At 38.8% G+C, this 22,377-nt stretch overlaps 1 protein-coding gene across 7 annotated transcripts in view; it reads right to left on the bottom strand.

The window, feature by feature from the left end:
* The window catches only part of CENPE (centromere protein E), a 70,531-nt gene extending 70,115 nt beyond the window's left edge, over positions 1 to 416 (bottom strand). For all 7 annotated transcript variants that reach the window (XM_036410188.2, XM_036410156.2, XM_045570288.1 and 4 more), the window contains exon 1: positions 275 to 416. In XM_036410188.2, coding sequence (XP_036266081.1) covers positions 275 to 330 — 56 coding nt within the window. In that variant the 5' untranslated portion in view covers positions 331 to 416. The remainder of the gene's footprint in view (positions 1 to 274) is intronic.
* Between the last annotated feature and the right edge of the window lie 21,961 nt (positions 417 to 22,377).

Raw genomic sequence — 22,377 nt, 5'->3', positions numbered from 1 at the left:
CCTCCAGCACACCCACTACCGGGGATGTGCCCGCAACCAAGGTACATACATGCTCTTGACCGGAATCGAACCGGGGACCTTTCAGTCTGCAGGCCGACGCTCTATCCACTGAGCCAAACCGGTTTCGGCTAAAGTATTTTTAATTAAAAAACTAAAAAGGATAAGCGGCCGAGTTACTAAGCAGCGGCGCCCAGCGCAGCCACTCTGGGAATCCGGCAGGCTTCCCCTCCTGGGCTGGGGCGGCGGGGCCGCGGGCCGCGGTCGGCACCCCTACCTGCTGTTGAGCGGGCGGACCCGCACGCAGACGGCCACGGCTCCTTCCTCCGCCATCGCGGCTCCTCAGACCCCGGGGCAGCGGCCCAGACCTCCGCGCCGGCGATGCCCAGGCCGCGGGCAGCCCCGCCTTTAAGTTTAAATTTTCCCCAACGCCGCTGCTGATTGGGCGAGGTCTCCGTGACGTCAGGGCCGTTCCACCTGCGGCGCGGCGCGGGGGGCGCGCGAGGCCGGCGGGCGCGACCACGGGTTTGGGAGTGGGTGTAAAGGGTCTGGAGGAGGGTGGGTGCAGAGAGGGATCCGCGATAAATAAATAGCTGTTACCTGCTACAAGCCACTGAACTGCAGGACGCCACTTCACCCTAAAAGTTCGCAGTATGCAGAAAACACACACAATTGTTTTTCACGTACAAAAGAGAATTATGACCTTTAAAGAATCAAAGCGCTCCCCTCACCCCCCCAAAAAAAGAAGAAAAAAAAAAAAAAAAAAGAAGAAGAGGAAGAAGAAAAACCTTCACTGCCCAGCCTGGAAACAAGAATCTTGTGCTCAGAAGCTCTGAGGTTTAGATTTTCTCTTTATCTCTTTAAGTTCCTGTTTTCATTGACTTTGAGTTCTGAAAGGAAGAACAGTTTGCCACGCTGATGCTGCCTTTTGACATACTGATTTTAATCTGTTTGTTAAGAAACAAAACACTCAGAAAGAACCTTCATTCTTCTCCCTTTCCGGCCCAAAGGAGTCAGAGAAGCCTGCTTTAGGAAGGGAACCTTGGCTTAACCATCACTTTAAGAATCTGTTAATTTGATTAGCCCAGTTGGAAGATGCTGGGCTGTATCTAATAAGACAATAAGAGTTAAGAAAGCTGTGCTTTCACTTAAATTGAGTGGTCAGGAAAGGCAAAGAGAGATGTTAAAGATAAACTGAGGCATATTTAAAAAATTTAAAGGTTTATTTGAGCAAAAATCTATTCAAACCAGTATCTCATCTAGCAGATAGAAAAGAGCTCTAAGGACCTATACAAAAAGAATGACTCTCACAGGCAGAAAGGTGTGGAAAAAGGAAATTACACTCAGCCCAAAAGCGGATTGGTGATTAAAAACTGACTTTCCTTTACGGAGTGATAGGGGCCTATCAGGCAGATTACCTAGTGCTGAGTTGTTGATTCCTGACTGACTTGTTTAAAATCCTATTGCTGGGAAAGCCAAGAATATATTTAAATCTGTGAAGCTCCCGTCTAGCCTGGTGTTTCGCATGAGCAACTCCATTTTGGGCCTGTTGTCTTATTTTCAACAGATTAAAGAATTTGAAGTATGGAATGTTTGGAGAGAGAGTTTTAAAATTTGCATGCATACTACTTCTCTAAAAGGTGATTAAAATTTCTACTATTAACTTTTTTCTTACCTCAAAGATTAGTATATGTGTATGATGAAAAAATGTAAGTAACATAAGAAGAATCACAGTGAAAAATTAACCTTCTTCCCACAACTGATTCCCAGGGTACAAGTTTGTCTCTCCAAAGGTAACTTGCCATATCCTAGAGAGTTATCCTCAAATCAGTCTACAGATATGCACATACTAGTACATGTCTCTTTTTCTATATTGCATATCTTTTTACATAAATAGGGACCTACTCTATGAATATCATGTAGTCTACTTGGCTTACAACATGATATTTAGCAATTTTTACCCAGTTCACAAAGGTAAAATGAATACCTGAGGCATGCATGTTAATTGCATACACTTCCATGTTGATGTTTAAATCACAGTTTTTCCATCCAAACTTTGCTTATTTCTGCTGAAGCTGCAGAGGGCACTGTCACCCTTCCAGAATATGGCAAAGCCTTGAATAAAGTGCTTTGCAGTTTTTTGAATGTGGTGCTAATTATAGGATTCTGAGCAGTTCCTGGTATTAGTATATATCAATTCAAATTACTCACACGTGCTCACTTCTTATATATGTATTTTATATAAAATTAACTGCCATATGTGTTTACATTATGTCATCATCCTCAACAAGGATAATTTTTGTGTAATAGGCACAACATTTAATTTTCAAAGCACAAATCTTATCTTTAATTTTGTAGCTATCTCTGCAATGAACACATAGTATCCCTTTTTAAATATATTTGTATTGATTTCAGAGAGGAAGGAAGATGGAGAGAGAGATAGAAACATCAATGATAAGAGAGGATCATTGATTGGCTGCCTCCTGCATGAACCCCACTGGGGATTGAGCCCGCAACCTGGGCATATGCCCTTGATCAGAAACGAACCTGGGACCCTTCAGTCTGCAGGCTGATGCTTTATTCACTGAGTTAGGGCCCTTTCTTTTTAATTATGATTACATAGGATTTGTGTGGCATCGTGGAAACTACTGACCTAGGTCATCCAACTCCACAATTTATAAACTATGCCACACTAGGAAATCATTTATCTCTGTGAAATCATTTATCTCTGTGATTCAGTATTTTTTCATCCACAAAATGAGGAGATTGGATGAAAGTATTTTTAAGGTTCCTTTTAGCTTCAATAAGTTTATGACATCTTTCTTTAAAAAACCTGTTAAAATTGAGTATGAATGAGTGTTAAATAGAATATGGATGAGTGCAGGGGTGGGAAAAGCACTCTAGGTTACGGAGAAAATCTAAGACAGTTACAGTGCTGGTGACGTCCACCCTAAATCATTCTCCTTTTTCTGGACAGAAAGCAAGACTACAATACCAGAAGTAGGCTGCTACTTCTAAGCCTAGATATAAAAACTTCATGGGTGCATTTTTCCTTGGTGATCAGTCTTTCCCTTTGCCTCACTGACTATTGCAAACCTTGGCCATTCTCCTCAAAGCTGGGTCTATCTTTACTGAGAAACTAGGGCAATCTGGTAAGATGTCTCTCCACCTAGCTCTCCCAATCTGCTAGCCTACACTCCAACTGATCTATATCCCCCCCAACTCTTGTCTCCTTTCATGTAGTTACTGAGAATGAGGTCTCTGTCTGGTCTGAGGTAGATCCGCCCTTGATTCCTTCCTTTCCAGCACCTTGTTCCAGCAATTATTCTCTAATATATATATATATATAGCTACAAAACAACAAGAGAAGAATCACTCACTGCTCTAAAACAACAATAATCTAAAATGTCAAGTGAAAAAAAAAAGAGTTGTCAAATGAACATTTCGTATCATTTACCCATCAAACTTCATATTCCCTAAAATGAGTGAAATGTTTTTACTTCTATTTCACAGTTGAGCAAGCTAGACTTAAAAGATTTGAGTTATTTGCCATTGCATCAGAAGCTGAATGTAGGTCCAATGTTTTTGTGTCACTACTATAGCTGTTTAAAAAGGTTTACTTCACATCCATTTGCATGATTAAACTTTTTCTGACACTCTTCACACTTTACTTTTTCTTTAAATGGCTATGGCCACATAATAAATATTTTAGGCTTTGTGGCCATTGTAGTATGAAGGCAGCTATAGATAATTCATAAATGAATGGGAATGGTGGTATTCTAATACAACATTATTTATAGATAACAAAACTTAGATTTAATTTTACATATCATAAAATACTATTTTTCTTTTGTTTTCAATCATTCAAAAATGTGAAAGCCATTGTTGGTTCCTGGGACATACAAAAATGGGTGGTAGGCTGGATTTGTTCTATGGGCCTCAGTTTGCCACCCCTTGTAATTTATGTCCGTAATTTTTGCATTTTTTCATATATATATATATATATATATGTATATATATATATATATATTTCAAAGAGGAAGGGAGAGGATATAGAAAATTCAATGATGAGAGAGAATCATGAATTAGCTGCCTCCTGCATGCCCCCTACTAAGGTTTGAGCCTGTAACCCGAGCATGTGGCCTAGGCTGGAATCGAACCCGGGACCATTTATTCTGCAGGCTGATGCTCTATCTACTGAGTCAAACTAGCTATGGCAATTTTTTAAAAATTTCTTTATAGACATGGGCAAGGAAGCAGCCAACCCTATACTGTGATGTTCTTTAAATGATAAAATTTCCAGCTTATTTGACACAACACCAATTTCATGGCTCATTGGTTAAGGAAGAAAGTTCTCTGAAGGCTAGTTTTATTCTCTCTTTTGTTTGCTTTTATTTCTTCCCTTTGTATTTAATGAGAATAAACAAAATGTTCTGGGATAAGAACAAAAGTTTTTATCAAAAGTTAACAGCTGTTGAGCCATCTGTTACTGTAAAAGAGTTTGATTAGCACCCTACAGCAATTAAGCCATTTTAGGTTGGGATGTACTAGGACAGTGGTCGGCAAACTCATTAGTCAACAGCGCCAAATATCAACAGTACAACAATTGAAATCTCTTTTGAGAGCCAAATTTTTTAAACTTAAACTTCTTCTAACGCCACTTCTTGAAATAGACTCTCCCAGGCTGGGTGGGGGGGGGGGGGGGGGGGTGTGTGTGTGTGTGTGTGTGTGTGCGTGTGTGTGAGGAAATAGGAGGTATAGGTAAACAATGATGGGTATTGTTATTGACAATAGAGCACACCTCATTTGGAAAAGGATGTAGATAACAAAAGAAGTAGACTCCTGATAAATTGTCTTCTTTTAAAATGTTATATTCCTTTTGGTAAACATATGAAAGGAAACCATGTGAAAAGAACCAGCTGGGAAAATTAGTTGTGAATTTGTAAAAATAAAATTTTATAGTCGCAAACTTGTGATTCTTAATTTGTTTTCTGGGGCATGAGTGTTATAAATGCCCCCACAAACATGGTTCCAGATTTGGCTTGTTGGGTTTTGATTACATAGAAATAGAAATGACTTTAGTGATGTCTGGCAGAGTGGCCCCACAGCCAGGAGTGTAATGAGATGTGGTGAGAAGTGGAGCACAGCTTGCTGCAAGGAACAAATGAGAGGTGGTGTCTATCACCAAGTTGGTACCAAGGAAATGCTCATGTTTACTGGAATGAGTGCAAAATTGGCCAGGTGAGTTTATGGGATCGAAGTTAAGGCAGTAAAAATTACTACTCAAATAGCAAGATAACTGAAGGTCATCCGACGGTTATCTGTAAAAATATTTGGATACTATTGCATTCCTTCTTGCAGTCAAATATTCTAGTATTTAAGGTGTGCCATGAACATAATCATGGTCTAAATACGTGTTTCTCAACATGGCCACTGTTGAGACTTTGGGCAAATGATTTCTTTGTTATAAGTACAGCCTCACATGCTTTCAGGATGTTCATGATCTCTGGTTCTACCCAATGAACAACAGTATCCCCTAGGTATTGTGACAACCAAAATACCTTCACATTCTTTCAAATGTGGTCTGGTGCCACCACACCCAGACCAACAACACCGGCTTAAATGATAGAATTCTTCTATCTTGCCAGCCTTACCCTTTGCCAGGCTGTTTGTTTAATAGATGAATTACACACAACCAGACTTTGCAACAATAGACATCTTGGCAATAAAACATAAAGATATGAAATGTTTCTTTCATCTTTCAGATGAACAAAGCAAAAAAGACACATTGAATAAAAGATATGTTATCCCTAAAGTACATTGTTTTTTATTTTGTCTTTATATACAAGGCTGGTGCAGTAAAGTTTGTATATAGCTATTTCTATATATTGATCCCATTATCCCATTTTGGATGATCCATATTGCATTTGTCCTTTCTCACACTTATCAGCTTTCATGTAAAGTAGATTCCCTGTACCTCATTGTCTTTGACTTCTCAACACACCAATGTAATACTTCTTAAGGTATGATGCGCAGAATTAAACCAATTACTGTGGCTGGTCATTGCCAGGTTACAGTGAGTATAGAGTGCTATGACCTTCTTTGATCTTATTGTTAACTTCCTGTTAATGCAAATGAAGAAATATATAATTATTTTAGATATCTTGAGTCATTATTACTTGATGTACTTTTGCTCATGTAAAACTTCTTTAGTTGTTTTTATTGGAATTGCTGTCAGTCTTTTTCAGAAAAATTTCCAAATGTATGAGAGAAGTCATGTGACTACTCACACATATATATCAATTCCTTCTAATTTGCAAATGGAAAGACTTTAATGATAAAGATGCAAAAATCTAGAAGAAATAGGGTAACGACAGATAAATTTGCACAAAAAATAAAAAAAGAAATTTGCATGGAAAAAAGCTAAAGAAAATTAAAATAAAAAAAACTGGGTAAAGTATTTGTGAGTTACATTGCAGACCAACCGTCACTATATCTAACATAACACAAATTCTAAAAATACAGTAAGAAACCAGTAACCCTAAGAAAAATTGGCAGACTAAAAAGTAATAATGAAGAGAATCCAAAATGGATTCTGCTGCCTTGCACAACAATTTCAAAACTACAACTAAAAGACAAAAAGGACATCATCCAGAACCACAGGAAAGCTGGTTGAGTGGAGATTCTACAACTAGAAGGAAAGAGAAAAACTCATAGAGAATCAGAGGGAGCTGCAAAAGGCTGAAGTATGGAGACACACACACAGCGACGAAGGGTGGCTGAGTGCCTGGCTGGCTTTTTCTGGTAGGAAGGAGAAGGAAACTCCCAACTGCACTGAATCCCAGTTCTAGATGAAACCCCATGGACCTAGGCTCATACTGGGGAGTCTGATCTGTCAGGTAGAGAGAAAGGCACACGGAAACTCAGGGGAGCAGTGGAATACAGGGGTCTGGAGGCACACATGTGAGTGCACACAGAGAGAACTGATTGCTGAGGTTGCTACTGGCTTTCCCTAGTGGGAGGGAGTTGGAAGTTCCCAACTGCACTGAACCCCAGTTCTGGGCGAGTTCTGGGGACACAGGTTCATACGGGGGAATCTGGACTGTTAGGAGGAAACTCAGAGGAGCCGTGAAAGGCAGAGGTCTGGAGGCATGCGTGCAAATGCACACAGAGAGGACTGACTGCTGATTATGCTGCTGGATTTCTCTAGCTGGAGGGAATTGAAGCTCTTGACTTTGCTTAACTCCAGGTCAAGGCAAGAATCTGAGAATCCAGATTCATTGGGAGAGAGACTGGATTGTATGGCAGTGGGCAAAACTCGAGGGCAGTTTTCTCCCAGAGGTGCTTGCAGCGATTATCGAGGGACCTCATAGGGCAGGGCTGATGGGAAGCCAAGACTGTCTGCTCCATTCTGAGACTCCACTTCATCCAAGCTGAGCACAGAGACTTTTGCAATTTTGCAAATTTTGTCCCATAAGGCTATCTCTAGCACAGAAGTTCTCTCAGTGTAGACACAACTGATCCTCACAGCCAACTGGCCTGGAGGTCAATTCGTCCCAGTGATACCAACAACAATCAAGAATTAACTACAACAAAGTTTTACACACAGTCCACAAAGGGGTGCACCAAGAGTGTCCACTTCAGGTAACTGGGAATGCTGAGCCACTGTACCCTATAGGACACCTACCACACAAAGCTACCCTACCAACTCAGGGAAGCAGGGAAAATGAGGAGACAAAGAAACAGATCACAAACAAAAGAAATGGAGGAAAACAAAAGACTGAATATAGAGTTCAAAACCACAGTTATAAGGTTTTTCAAGAATTATCTAGAAAAGGCTGATAAATTTAACGAGACCCTTGAGGATATGAAAAAGGACCAACTAGAAATTAAACATATACTGACTGGAATAAAAATATTATACAGAGACCCAACAGCAGACCAGAGGATCGCAAGAATCAAGTCAAAGATTTGAAATACAAAGAAGCAAAAAACACTCAACCAGAAAAGCAAAAAGAAAAAAGAATCCAAAAAGTTGAAGACAGTGTAAGAACCCTCTGGGACAATTTCAAGTGTACCAACATCAGAATTATGGGGGTCCCAGAAGAAGAGAGAGAGCAAGATATTGAAAACCTATTTGAAGAAATAATGACTAAAAACTTTCACCACCTGGTGAAAGGAATAGACTTATAAGTCCAGGAAGTGCACAGAACACCAAACAAAAGGAATCCAAAGAGGACCACACCAAGACATATCATAATTAAAATGGAAAGAGCAAAAGACAAAGAGAAAATATTAAAAGCAGCAAGAAAAAAAAAACCAGTTAATTACCTATAAGGGAGCATCCATATGATTGTCAGCTTTCTCAACAGAAACTATGCAGGCCAGACAGGAGTGGCAAGAAATATCCAAAGTAATGAATAGCAAGAACCTACAACCAAGATTACTCTACCCAGCAAAGCTATCATTCAGAATTGAAGGTCAGATAAAGAGCTTCACAGATAAGAAAAAGCTAAAGGAGTTCATTACCACCAAACCAGTATTATATGAAATGCTGAAAGATATTCTTTAAGAAGAGGAGGAAGAAGAAAAAGGTAAAGATAAAAATTATGAACAACAAATACATATCTATCAACAAGTGAACCTAAAAATCAAGTGAATTAAAAATCTGATGAACAGAATAGACTGATGAATATAATAGAATCAGGGGCACAGAAAGGGAGTGAACTGATCATTCTCAAGGAGAAATGGGTGTGGGATTTCTGGAAGAGACTGGACAAAAAATCTTACACCTATGGATGAGGATAATGGCGGAGGGGGGGAGGGAGGGAAGGGCAGAGGGTGGGGTGAGAACAGGGAAGAGGGGAACTATGGGGGGCAGGGAAAGAGCAACAATTGTAATAATCTGAACAGTAAAGATTTATTAAATAAAAAAACAAACAAAAAAGTAATAATGAATGCTAATTGTTCTACATAAAATGAAAAAAATATTCAACTTTATGTATAATGAAAAATGTAAATTAAAATTACAGTAACATACAGTTTCTCAATCATCTTAATAATAAAAAATTGACAATATATTCTATTAGCTGGTGGGAATACAGAAAGATACAACCTCTAAGGAGGGGAATTGACAATATCTAGCCAAGTTATATTTGTATCTTGCCTCAAATATGTGGACATAGCAAAAGTACCAAAAACAGCTATTCACAGCAGAACTTTTTTCAATAGAAGAAGACTCAAACCTTAAGTCAAATATCCATGCATAAGAGATAGTTGAATAAACTATTATACATCCCATAATGAAGTATTATGCCCTTTTAATAAAGAATAAAGAATATGTCTATATGCCGCTTTGAAATGAACTCTATAGTAGATCACTAAAGTAAAAAATAAACATGAAATCTGTATATTATGCTTACTGTTATTCTAAGGAAGAGAAATTGTTTTGGTTTGTATTATAACAAAAAAAGAGTACCAAACTATAATAAAAAGAAACAATGTTATTTGTAGATCAGGATTTCTTGACAGCAATACTATTGAAACTTTGGAATGAACAATTCTTTGTTATAGGATTGTCATGTGTGATGGTAGGATGGTTCATAATATCTTTGGCCTCTACACACAGATGCCAGCAGCATTGCCTAGTAGTGAACCAGATGTCCCCAAGGGGGCACTATTTTCCCATTAGAGAATCACATTGATAGCGGTAGGGAGAATGGAAGGGTAAGAAATGGATGCTGGACTTCTCAGAATATATATTTTTTGGTTTTAGATTTGACTTAGGAACCATGTATATGTTTTATGTAACCATATAGTAAATTAATACAAAATAAGAAGCAGTTCCTAAAAATTGAGAGTAAAATGAAACAAATGGAAACAAAGCACGCTGAGAGTATATATTTCATGTGACTTTAAAATATAATAATTTGACTGTACAACTCTAGTGAATATACCCCAAGAAGGAAAAAAAAAGAACATCCAGGAAATATTAAAAAAAATTTTTTTTTCAGTAATCAGTGTTAGTAATAATGTTGACATTATTGTTAAAAAACTAATGAGTAAGTAATTAGGTTAGTGTTGTTAGGAACTAATATTTTTAGCAAAAGAGAACACACATATAAAAAGTACAAACAAAAATAAGTGAAATATACTAAATTTGGATTGGAAATATTAACATGAACTCATGATATATATTTTCTTAAAACAAGTGTTTCCTGGCTGAAAAAGTCATGGGAAAAACCTTATAGTACCCTAGCTATTATTCTCAATGATTTTTCTCCATAAAAAGAATCCAGAGTTTCTTAAAAAAATGAGTGTTTCCAGGTCCACATCAGACAATGTACAAGAGGGGTCTGAAAGATCCTGTCATCAGAAAATGAGGAAGCTACCAAATAACTACTATGAGCAATGACAAAATGACACAGGAGCCAAATTAAAGAGGCTTCCCTAAAAAACAATAGCTGCATTGAGTAAAGCACATCAAACATGTTAAATTTCATGACTTCATACCTCATTGGGTACCTTTGGAGAAATTAATAAAAAGTAATGTATCAAGATGTGTTTGTCTTTCCAGTATGAAGAATCTCTGGATAGCCATATAGCTGATAAAGGGGTATTTTTCTTGATTGAAGCATACCAGCTAACAAATAAAATAGAAATTAAGTAATTTCTAATAAAAATTAGGAAAGACCAATAATAGCTGCTAACAACATTTTGATAAAACCAGGCCAGTACCACTTAAACTCACAAAAAGAGGGACAACCAAAAGTATGTACTTCTTAGTAGAAGTACATCACACCAACTGTGGATTATTTGTGCCAAAATGCCAATCTGAAATAGATCAGATCTCTATGTCTACCTGCCCATTTACAGAAAATTCAGGAAACAGAATTGTATGCTGACTTTAGTGGGATACAATGAGATGAATCCAGAATGTGGAAAACTCTACAGGAATAATAGTCTTGTTTTTTCAATTAAAAAAAAAATTATAAGGAAAAAAGGGGAAGAGAAATGTGCACATTCAAAGAAATTTAAGAAACGTGTCAACCAAATGAAACATGTAGAACTGGCTTGATTATTTTTTGATTGAGGCAAATCAACCCTAAATAAAATATTAATGAAACAATTGGTGACATTTGAACATTGACTAAATACTTGATAAGTATTAAAAATGTTATTGGTAATTTTAAAAAGAATTATACTGCTTTTTAAATAAAAAACCCCACAGATTTTATAGACATATGTATTAAAATATTTTATGGGTGAAATGAAATGTCTGATATTTGCTCCCCACTGAAAAGAACTACATATTCCTGCCTCATTGGCCCTCCAAAATCTGCTTAGAATTTGCAGTTGGTAGCTGAACAGCTCAAGCAAGATGAAGGGGTAACATATACATAAGATTGTCCTTCTTGGAGGATATGAAAATAGCTGAATAGATCTTTGTGCCCTCCTTTATTACCCATTAACATCCTGTTATCTACCTCCAGCAGGAAAATAGAGATTTCTTATCTATTACTTCTCTAAAATTAGCTAAAAACATCCCCTTGTTTTAATGTTTCTCATAATTTCAGCATATCACGGGCTTAAAACTTTCTAGAACTCATTTATTTAAGGCTTTTGTGTCACTTCTGTGATGTTTGTGTTGAAAGCTTTGAGATCATTTTTTCCCCTCTAATTTTCTTTCTCAAATCTTTCAGTGTTTTTTTTTTCTTTTTCTTTTTAAATCTGCAGTTTGACTATGTGCAGTATTTCCTCCCATTCCAAAATGCAGTGGTCATTTTTTTTTAACCTAAACTTCGATCATATCTATGTACAAGCTAGTCCAAAACAGAATGTTAATAGCAATTTAATATAGTTCTTTGATTTTGTGCATGAGAATATTATCACAAAGACAAGAAATGGTGGTGGTGATGGTGGTGAGGGTCAAGGGAGAGAGAGACTTTCTAAAGCAGAGTATCTCTTTTTAAAGAGCATTTCACTTTTAGCGGATACCAGGTGACTGAAACTCCCCATTGCTGCTACCTCTTGCCTTTGTAACTTGTGTTAGGGAAGTGTTACTCCTTCTACATGTGAACCTGTAATCATGTGAGTATTTCTTCCTCCCTCATGGAAAAGCTCTCCACTAGACTGGCACAGTAGGGCTCATGAATTAAGAAGCCATATTCTTGTGCAGCATCTATGTAGCTGCTGTTCAGTTTCATTTTAAAAATCATGATCTTCAATAGAAGCAGACGAAACACCACCTGTGGCCTCAAACCCTCTGCTTTCTACATAGGCTTCAAGGTTGCTCGAGTTAAATTCCACTACTATCTACTACGTTGTTCCTTAGAGTGAATCAGCAGGAATGAGGCCACATCCGATATGGGTTTCATATTTTGCCTGACTCACTTCAGAGCCATTTCTTCTCTATTAGATTATAAAAAGTAGTTATTGTATCTTATCATGAGTTATATTCTGTTCTATCTCAGTCATCTAATTGAGGTCATTTCATTCCTTGTGTCAAAATTTCATTCCTTGATTAAAAAAAATTATTAGTCGTTACTCCATATACTGTTATGGAGAGACAGCATGTTTTAATAAAAAGAACACACACACACACACACACACACATATACACACTAAAATAAAATAAAAAAAAGAACACCGAAATGTATGTTAAAAATAAATGCTGGTATTCTGGTTCTAGAATTAACCAGCACTGTAGCTTACTAACTTCTCTAGTTCTTTAAAGTAGAAATAATACTATTTGAGATTTTTATTAGTATCAAATGAAAAAAAATACATGCAGAAGTAGACATTTCAGATATTTTACGTACAAACCAGAGGCTCGGGGGGAGGGTGGTGTTCCTTAGCCCAGCCTGCACCCTCTCCAATCTGGGACATTTCTCTCACAATCCAGGACTGCTGGATTCCAACTTCTTGCCTGCTTGCCTTCCTGATTGCCCCTAACCTCTTCTGCCTGCCAGCCTGATCATCCCCTTAACACTCCCCTGATAGCCTGATTGATGCCTAACTACTCCCCTGGCAGCCTGTTTGCCCCTAACTGCCATCCCCTGCATGTCTGGTCGCCCCTCACTGCCCTCTCCTGCAGGCTTGGTCCCTCCAACTGCTCTCCCCTGCAGGCCTGGGTCCCTCCCAACTGCCCTTCCCTGCAGACCTGGACGCCCCCAACTCAGGCGACCTTGCTAGCAGTTCTCAATCTGTGGGTCGTGACCCCTAACCATCAGAAAACTCAGATATTTACATTATGATTCATTAACAGTAGCAAAATTACAGTTATGAAGTAGCAACGAAAATAATTTTATGGTTGGGGGTCACCACAACATGAGGAACTGTATTAAAGGGTCGCAGCATTAGAAAAGTCAAGAACCACTGATTTAAAAGTAGAGAATATAGATTTATTGGGGAATTGGATGTGAGGTGTGAGAAAAAGAGATAAATAAAAGATATAAATCCAACATTGTAGGCCTGAGACAGTGTAAGATTAAAATACTGTATTTGACAAAATAGGTGATTGAAAGGTTGGCAGGTGTTGAGAAATATGTCTTCATGTTCAGTGAGGCTCAATATATAGCTGTTGCTGATTTTGGGCTTAGAAATGTACTTACTTTTTCCTTCTTCCCAGTTGCCAACACATATGTGCCTGGGGTACCCTATAATTTACGGATGGTTTGTACTAGCCACTGCTTGCATAAAGCATAACAACAGAACATGGACCTAAAAGATGCAAGCAGGATGATTCAGAATGCCTGCCATTTTGTAATTGGGTTTTATACGGTTGTGAAAAAACTTATGTGATTATTTAGCTGGGCCCATTGTTCATTCTGTCCCCTTTTGGCTCTGTCACATTCCTGCCTGCTTCTACCTCCAAGGCTAACTTAAGTTATCAAAGTTTTCTTTTTCTTTTCTTTTTTTAAATATATTTTATTGATTTTTAACAGAGAGAAAGGGAGAGAGATAGAGAGCTAGAAATGTCGATGAGAGAGAAACATCGACCAGCTGCCTCTTGCACACCCCCTACCGGAGATGTGCCCTCCAACCAAGGTACATGCCCGTGACCTGAAACGAACCTGGGACCTTTCAGTCCACAGACCGACGCTCTACCACTGAGCCAAACCGGCTTCAGCAAAATTTTCTTTTTCTTAAAAGACACTTTTAAAGTAACAGAAAAGGCTGAAGACTTCCTTTTAGAAAACTTGCATATGTAATCTTCTAAAAACGTTATCTTTATTGTTGAAAGTATTACAGATGTCCCCTTTGACTTTCCCCATTGACTCCCTCCACCCTGCTCCTGCCCCTCCCAAGCCTTCACCACACTATTGTCTGTGTCCATGGGCTATGCATATATGCATATAAATCCTCCAGTTAACCTCTCTTTGCCTTCCCTCTGAAACTCATCAATCTGTCCCATACTTCTATGCCTCTGGATCTATTTGTTCACCAGTTTATGTTGTTCATTAGATTCCACATATGAGTGAGATGATGTGATACTGATCTTTCTCTGATTGGCTTATTTTGCTTAGAGTAATAATCTCCAGGTCCATCTAGGCTCATATGTAATCTTTCAACATGTAGCTGTTTTCTATGGTGTTTTTGGGTTTCTTAAAAGCACATTCTAACTATTCTAGATCTTTTAATTTTAATCTGTACAGAATCTACCAGTCTTTTTGCATGCTTGTTTATATAGATTAATTTTATTAGAAAAATTGGTGTAAAAATACTTATTAAGTAGTCTCATATGAATTGTAATATAATATGGGACTTTGCTTTAGGATACAGTTAAAGAAATAATATGGGTCCAGATGAATAAGAGAAAAAAAGAACCCAGAGATAATCAGAAGGAACCAGCTGAAACATACAGTTATGTACTAAGACGATAATGCTCCATGAGTGAATGTAGTGTTGGAGCGGGTTTTTAGATTGGTCATCAAGACCATTGGGAAGAGCAGAACTCCAAGATAGAAACTATGTAAAGGTTTCAATGGGTAAATGAAATAAGTTCAAAACATGGTACTTTGAGTAGATATTGTTTTTCTTTCTTTAAAAAATATTTTTTATTGATTTTAGAGAGGAAGGGAGAAGGATAGAGAGATAGAAACATCAATAATGAGAAAGAATCATTAATTATCTGCCTCCTGCACACCCCACATGGGGGATGGAGCCAAAAACCCAAGCATGTGCCCTGCCGGAAACTGAACTGTGACCTCCTGGTTCATAGGTAAACGCTCAGCCACTGAGCCACACCAGCAGGTCCATATATTGTTAAGATTCATGATTGTGATTAAAATGAACGGTTGAGCCGAAACCGGTTTGGCTCAATGGATAGAGCATCGGCTTGGGGATTGAAAGGTCCCGGATTCGATTCCGGTCAAGGGCATGTACCTTGGTTGCGGGCATATCCCCAGTAGGGTGTGTGCAAGAGGCAGCTGATCGATGACCCTCTCTCATCGATGCTTCTAACTCTCTCTCTCTCTCCCTTCCTCTCTGTACAAAATCAATAATATATATATAAAATGAACGGTTGAGGGCCAGCAGCAGTGGAAGAAGTTCATTGTTGCTGAATGGTGTCATGTGGAATTATGGGTGGGCAGTGAGGAGGGCACAGAGAACTCTCTTGTTAGCATAGAGTGGTTAGAGGTGCCTTTCTTTGACATTGCAATGGCATTACCAAAGCCCACTAAGGAAAGGTGTTCAGGATGTTTCCAGAGTGTACAGGATGGAGGTGGCTGCCTGACGGTCACATGTTGAGAATCCCAGTTCTGCTCAATGGGTAGTACTTGAAGAAGGCTGAGAAAATGGGATGCATGATCCAAAGTAGTGGGAATATCATACCATGAAATCATTCCCTTTCTTCTAGTCTATAAACAGTTGCCCCTTGAAGAATGCAAGGGTTAAGGGTGCCAACTTCCCACACAGTAAAACATCTGCATGTGATTTTTGACTCCCTCAAAACTTAATTATTAATAGGCTACTGTTGACCAAAAGCCCTACCAATAACATAAAGATTTGATTAACATATATTTTGTATATTATATGTATTATGTACTATATTATTATAATAAAGTAAGGTAGAAAATGTTATTAAGAAAATCATAAGAAAGAATAGGAAGAGAAAATACATTTATAATATTTAATAAAAAAATGTGGACCCACACAGTTCAAACCTGTGATGGTCAAGGGTCTACTGTATATCTTTTGACTGAACATTGCTATTTTATAGCTACTTTCTCCACATCAAAGCTGCTCTCTAGGATTATAAAAACTTTAGGGGTGGCCTGGATTCCTCACTTCCTGAAAACAAAATAAAATCCAAACAAAACCAATAACAGGGAGAATTAAACAGAATATTAGTGGGCATGTGCTTTGGAATCAGATGTTTTGAGGGAGAATGCTAGGTTTACTAACTAATTTGATGTATAATCCTGGGGAAACTATTTAAGTAGTTAAGTAGGGCTCCAGTTTTCTGATGAATAAAATAGTTTCTAATAGTGTATGCTTCATAGGATTATTGTACATAATAAATGTGATAATGTGTGTAAAGTGCTTAGCACATTACGTGGCTCAATAAATGTTAGCTCACATTTATAGAGTGATTAAATTGGTCCACTAACAAATATCTTTTCTTTTAAGAGAGAGAGAGAGAGAGAGAGAGAGAGAGAGAGAGAGAGAACATCTTTGTGTCAAGTAGTAGGCACTGATAGGTTACATTTATCTCTAAATTTGCTATTTTATAATAAAAATAACTTTTTTTAGACATGCTTTTAAAAAAATATATTTTTACTGATTTTTAGAGAGAGAGGAAGGGAGAGGAATAGGGAGATAGAAACATCGATGAGAGAAACATCATTGATCAGCTACCTTCTGCAGGGAATTGAGCCCACAACCTGGGCATGTACCCTGAGGTTGAAATTGAACTGGGGACCTTTTGGTGTGCAAGTCAATGCTCAACCACTGAGCCTCACCAGCTGGGCAAAATAATCCCTTTTTTTTAATGTGGGAATTTGGCCACCTTTTCCCTGTTTCTTTATATGGTCTTTCCTCTGTGCATCTCTGTGTCCTAATCCCCCTTTCTTGTGAAGAGCCCAGTCATATTGGATTAGGGTCCACCCAAATGGCATCTCTTTAATTTAATTACCTCTTCAGAGACTCTATTTCCAAATCATCACCTTCTGAGGTATTGGAGATTAAAACTTCAACATATGAATTTTTTGGGGGGAGGGGAGGCATCAGCCCATATTAGTTTGAAAATTAAAGTGAAAACTGCATTCAATTTGTTCCAGAACAAGATTTCCCTAGTCAAAATCTGCTTGATTATTTCCTGTTAGCCTGCAACTCGTTTCTTTTCAAAACTGGTTGTTTCTGTGTGAGATCTCTGGACCACTGGAGCCAGAATCAATCAGTCAGCAGTATTTATCGAGCATCCACTGTGCGCTGCAGCTCTGCCAAGGGGTCTGAAGTATTTAGCACTGGTTGTGCCTGCCAGCCAGGGTCAGGCTGTGTTGTGCAACCCCTTTGGCCTTTGCCTCGTGCTATGAAAGGAAGTATGCAAGTGTGAGTTGAATATTCTAAACCCTGAAATCTAAAGGTCCTTATCGCAGGAGGGAAGTCTCCAAATATTTCCTTCATCCATAAACCTGTGGTTCAGAGACTGATGGTATCTGTAAGCAGAAGATCTTAAAATTTACACATTAAGCCCTAGCTGGTTTGGCTCAGTGGATAGAACATCAGCCTACGGACTGAAGGGTTTGATTCAGATCAAGGGCACATATCAGGTTGTGGGCTCGATTCCCAGTAGGGGGGCATGCAAGAGGCAGCCGATCAATGACTCCCTCTCATCATTGATGTTTCTATCTTCCTCTCCCTCTCCCTTCCTCTCTGAAATCAATAAAAATATATTTAAAAATATACACATTAAAAGGCATTCCATTTACTAAGGACAGTTGTGTTAGGGAGAAAACACTGTCTTACTTTAATAAGCTAACGCAGAGAGTTCATCTCAAGGAGAGAACTATCTTCCTTTGGAAACCTACCTTAATAATGTGTTTGGTACCAATGTGAGGCCCTCTGGAATGCAGGATGGAGAAGAGAATAGGGGTGGGAGGAGGGAGTAGACCCTGCGATCTGATGGGTGGCTAGAGCTCAGGAAGCTGAAACCATTGAAAAATGCCTCTGAGGAGGAATGGCAGAGGGAAGTCTGATCTGTAATTGTAAACTGCTAGCTGTGCTGTGCAGTGATGTGAACCTCGTCTGCTCTCTCCAATTTCCAGTGGAGTCTCCTGCAGGCACGGCTTTGAGGTTTTGAGTGCTGAGAGACAAATAGTGAGGCCAGATGGAGTGGGGGGAAAAAGAAATAGAATAAGCACATGATTCTCCCCATACTAAGAAGTACAATAGTATTACCAATAATGTCGATGCTGCGTTTGCAATGTTCTACTAAAGCAAGTAGCAAATGCCAACAAATGTGGAAGCCTACTTTATTGTGTTTCTGTTACCACAGGCCTAAGATTTTGCTTGGTCTGTGGTCGCCTCCTCTGGGACAGTGAGTATGTGGTGGCGGCAGCGGCAGGGATCATGGGTCATGCTTCTTAAGCACTGGAGAAAAGACTCCCAGCTTCTCCTTACCCTGGCAGGGTAGGGCATCACTTGTCTTTAGCTTGGTCCATTAGTGCAAAGGCAGGGGCTATTTATCTTATTGGTGTGTTGTACTTCCCTCTGTCCTTCTAGTTCTGAACTTGCATTCCCTAAGTTACTACTGTTATGGCTAAGGGCGAGACCTTGTGCCTGCTTCTTCTGATTGCTTAAATCTACCTCCTTCCTAAGAATCCTTATATAGTCAGATGGGGGTCTTAAATCTCTAATATTTCATTTTCCATAAGCAAAGACTCATATTTTGAGGTTTGATAAGAATTTTCAGTTTAGCAATATGAATATGATATCCAGAAGGCATGTGCCTGGTTCTTACCAGGAAAAAGGTGCTTAAACTGGTTAACTGAGCTGGGTTTAATAAAAGGACAATTTACCCTAGCTGGTTTGACCCAGTGGATAGAGCATCAGCCCTTGGAATGAAGGGTCCTGAGTTTGATTCCAGTCAAAGGCACACACCTCAGTTGCAGGCTGGATCCGGGGTCCTGGTTGAGGTGTGTGTGTGTGTGTGTGTGTGAGGCAACCAATTGATGTGTCTCTCTCCCTCTCCCTCTCCCTCTCCCTCTCCCTCTCCCTCTCCCTCTCCCTCTCCCTCTCCCTCTCCCTCTCCCTCTCCCTCTCCCTCTCCCTCTCCCTCTCCCTCTCCCTCTCCCTCTCCCTCTCCCTCTCCCTCTCTTTAAAAATTAATGGATAAAGGGGCCCACTTCTGGTGAGAGAGGAATAGAGAAAGGGTCCTATGACATGAGCTGGCCTTGGGAAGACAGACACAGATCATCTGCGCGGTCTGGCGGGGAGGAAGTTAGAGCATGAAGGACTCTGACCTTATTGCCCTCCTGCCTTCTGCCGCCCGCTGCTGTCTCAGGTTGGCTTGTCATTGGCTGCAGTCCACTCAGGCCAGACTCCCAGTGACAAGAACAGGGTGAAAAAGGTGGGAGAGGATCTGGAGGGCAGACAGAAGAAATCATAATTTTTCTGTGGTTGGAGGGTTTTACAGTATTATCACATTGTAGGCTGCCTGGTACTGAGGGAAGGCCGGGACTGCCAGCTTAGCTGCTAAGTACCTTTCCCTCCAAGAAGACCTCCTCTGAAGCCCAGCGGAAGGGCCTTGCTGTTTTCTGAGCGTCTCTAGCGCTGTGTTTGTCCTGCTCATTGAATGATACAGTTGCTGCCTTGGAGCCTGTGTGCATGGAAGCGCCTGGTACATTTTTAGCTCCTAAGGCAGAGCTGGTGTCTTGCTTATACAGTGTCCTGAAGTCTGAGAATATTAAATGGAAAATTTCAGCCGAAAACAATTTATGTTTTAAATTGTGCGCCATTCTGAGCACTCCACTTCCCATAGACATTGTATAGACATTGCATCATCTCCCATCATCACAAGAAGATGGTGAGTGAGTACAGGACAATAGCATACAGAGAGTCCCTAAAAAAATGTATACATTTTAACAACCGTTAGTTCAGTTTTGAAAATGAAATATATTTTAATAAACATTGCCTTTATCATTATTCAAAGTGTGTATACATTTTTTTTTTCGGGACACTCTATACTTTGAGAGGCCACATTCACGCAACTGTCATTATGTATATTATAATTGTTCTATTTTATTATTAGCTATTGTTGTTACTCTCTTACTGTGCCTATTTTCTAAGTTAAACTCTACCACAGGTGTGTATGTATAGGAAAAAAAAAAAGTATAGATAGGATTTAGTACCATCCAGGGCTACAGGCACCCACTGTGGGGGGAGGGGGAGGAAGCGTGTCTTAGAATATTCCCACCTCATGGATAAAGGGAACTACTGTTTTTGTTTCTTCCAAAATGCCTCACACAATATCTTGTACTCAATTTTTCTATTAAAAGGTTTTTGTTTTTTGTTTTTGTTTTTGAAGTGGCCAGCCGCACAGGGCATCAGGGAGAAGAATTATCCACGTCTTCTCTAGTATATCATGTGCTTACTGCATGTTTCCATTGTCACTAAGGACATCCAGTTTGCCTGGACGGTAATGACAGCATTTTTAGCAGATTCATGCCCCCATCCTTCCGTGCAGTTTCTAACACACAGGGCAGCCAGAAGAATAAAAAAGCTGTGATGGTATTGGCTCGATTGCTTCCCTTGTTCTCAAGTCTCTTGCTGTTTGCCTGCTTCCCGTCCTAACAGTTACTCTCAGCCCGTTATCAGTTCCCCCCTCTAGTCTCACTCCTCTGTCCTTATTACTCTTTTTATTTTATTGTTGACTCTATTACAGATGTCCCCAATTTAACCCCCCCCCCCCCTTTACCCTCCATCCTGCCCCCACCTGCCCTCGGTCTTCCCCACATTATTGTCTATATGCATGGGCTATGCATATATGCATATACTGTATATTCTTTGGTTGATCTCTTCTATTTCTCCCCACTCTCTACCCATCTGAGATCTCTGAATCTATTCTTTACCTCAGGCTTCTGGCTCTAGTTCAGCTAAGTTGCTTGCTGGCTCCTCAACACGAAGAGAGCATAATTTGCTTCTGGTCCTTTTCACACATCTTATTAAAGGTCTAGAACACCCTCTTTCCCCCTCCCTGGGTTATTATGGAGATACTATTGCTCTGAGGTTTTAGGCAAGAATCTTAGCAGAGGGGAAAAAATTAGTTATGTTTCTTTGATTTTGCATTTATGTACTTGTGTTTTGGAATCTGTAGGTAGTATTTTAGATGTTTCCTTCAAATATTATTTTTATCTTCCTAAAGTTATTTTAGTATAGGCTGCATGTTTTGGATCTTGATTATGCCTGTAAGCATATTACTTATTTTTCCAATTTATTTTTATTTGTAAATTTTATAAGCAGATAGTCAAGATTTTCATACAGATGTTGGTGAAAGCATTAAAATAGATAATTTATTACAGATAGAATTGATCTATTAACCAACACTCTTTGGTTCTCATTACTCATCTAGCTATTAATTCACTCACTTACAGTATATCCATATCAATTTTCTCCTAATGAGTAAGTTTATCATTAAAAATCTCAAATGACTTGCTATAACGCAAATATAACATTTCATGCCAGCCTGGCTATCAGAAAAAGATATTAGGTGAAAGTGCATGATTTATTCTTCATAAGGCTTGACTGGTTTTAGCCATTAACACATAAATGTTCACACACCCTTATTGATTTCTTCAAGTTATTTATTTTATTTTATTTTATTTTATTTTATTTTATTTTATTTTATTTTATTTTATTTTATTTTGGCCAGGGTTTGAAATAAACTTTGAAGTCTGTCATTTCCAGAAAATATATTTTAAAAATGGAACATTTGTTTGTTAATCTTCAGTCTTCTGACATCTCTTTTATTCACTACTACATCTCAAATACTGATGCCTATCCTGCATTGTGCCAGCAAATCCCTTTACTGTTCAGATATATAATTTATTCTCGTTAGATCCACTTGAACTTAAACAAAAAGCTAATTAACTAGATAGTAGCTCTTCAAGTCTCATGCCACCAATTTTGGATTTCAATTCTATATTTGAAAATGTTTATTATATACTTTTTGTTTGAAGATTATTCTTTTTAAAGGAAAGATAGAAGCAAAATGGGAAATCTGTTTCAACACATTGGTTATCAATGTGTTGTGGTATAATAGATGGGTCCAAGTAATGAATTTCTTGCTTCTTTGTTTTGTTCTGATTCTATTGTTTATTGTCTTACCCCCACTCCCCCAAACAACAGCAATAATAAACCCCAAATTCCCACAAT

The sequence above is a fragment of the Pipistrellus kuhlii genome, unplaced genomic scaffold, assembly GCF_014108245.1.
Source record: "Pipistrellus kuhlii isolate mPipKuh1 unplaced genomic scaffold, mPipKuh1.p scaffold_m20_p_1, whole genome shotgun sequence".
Taxonomy (NCBI): Eukaryota; Metazoa; Chordata; class Mammalia; order Chiroptera; family Vespertilionidae; genus Pipistrellus; species Pipistrellus kuhlii.
This window is presented reverse-complemented; position numbering and strand designations above follow the sequence as displayed.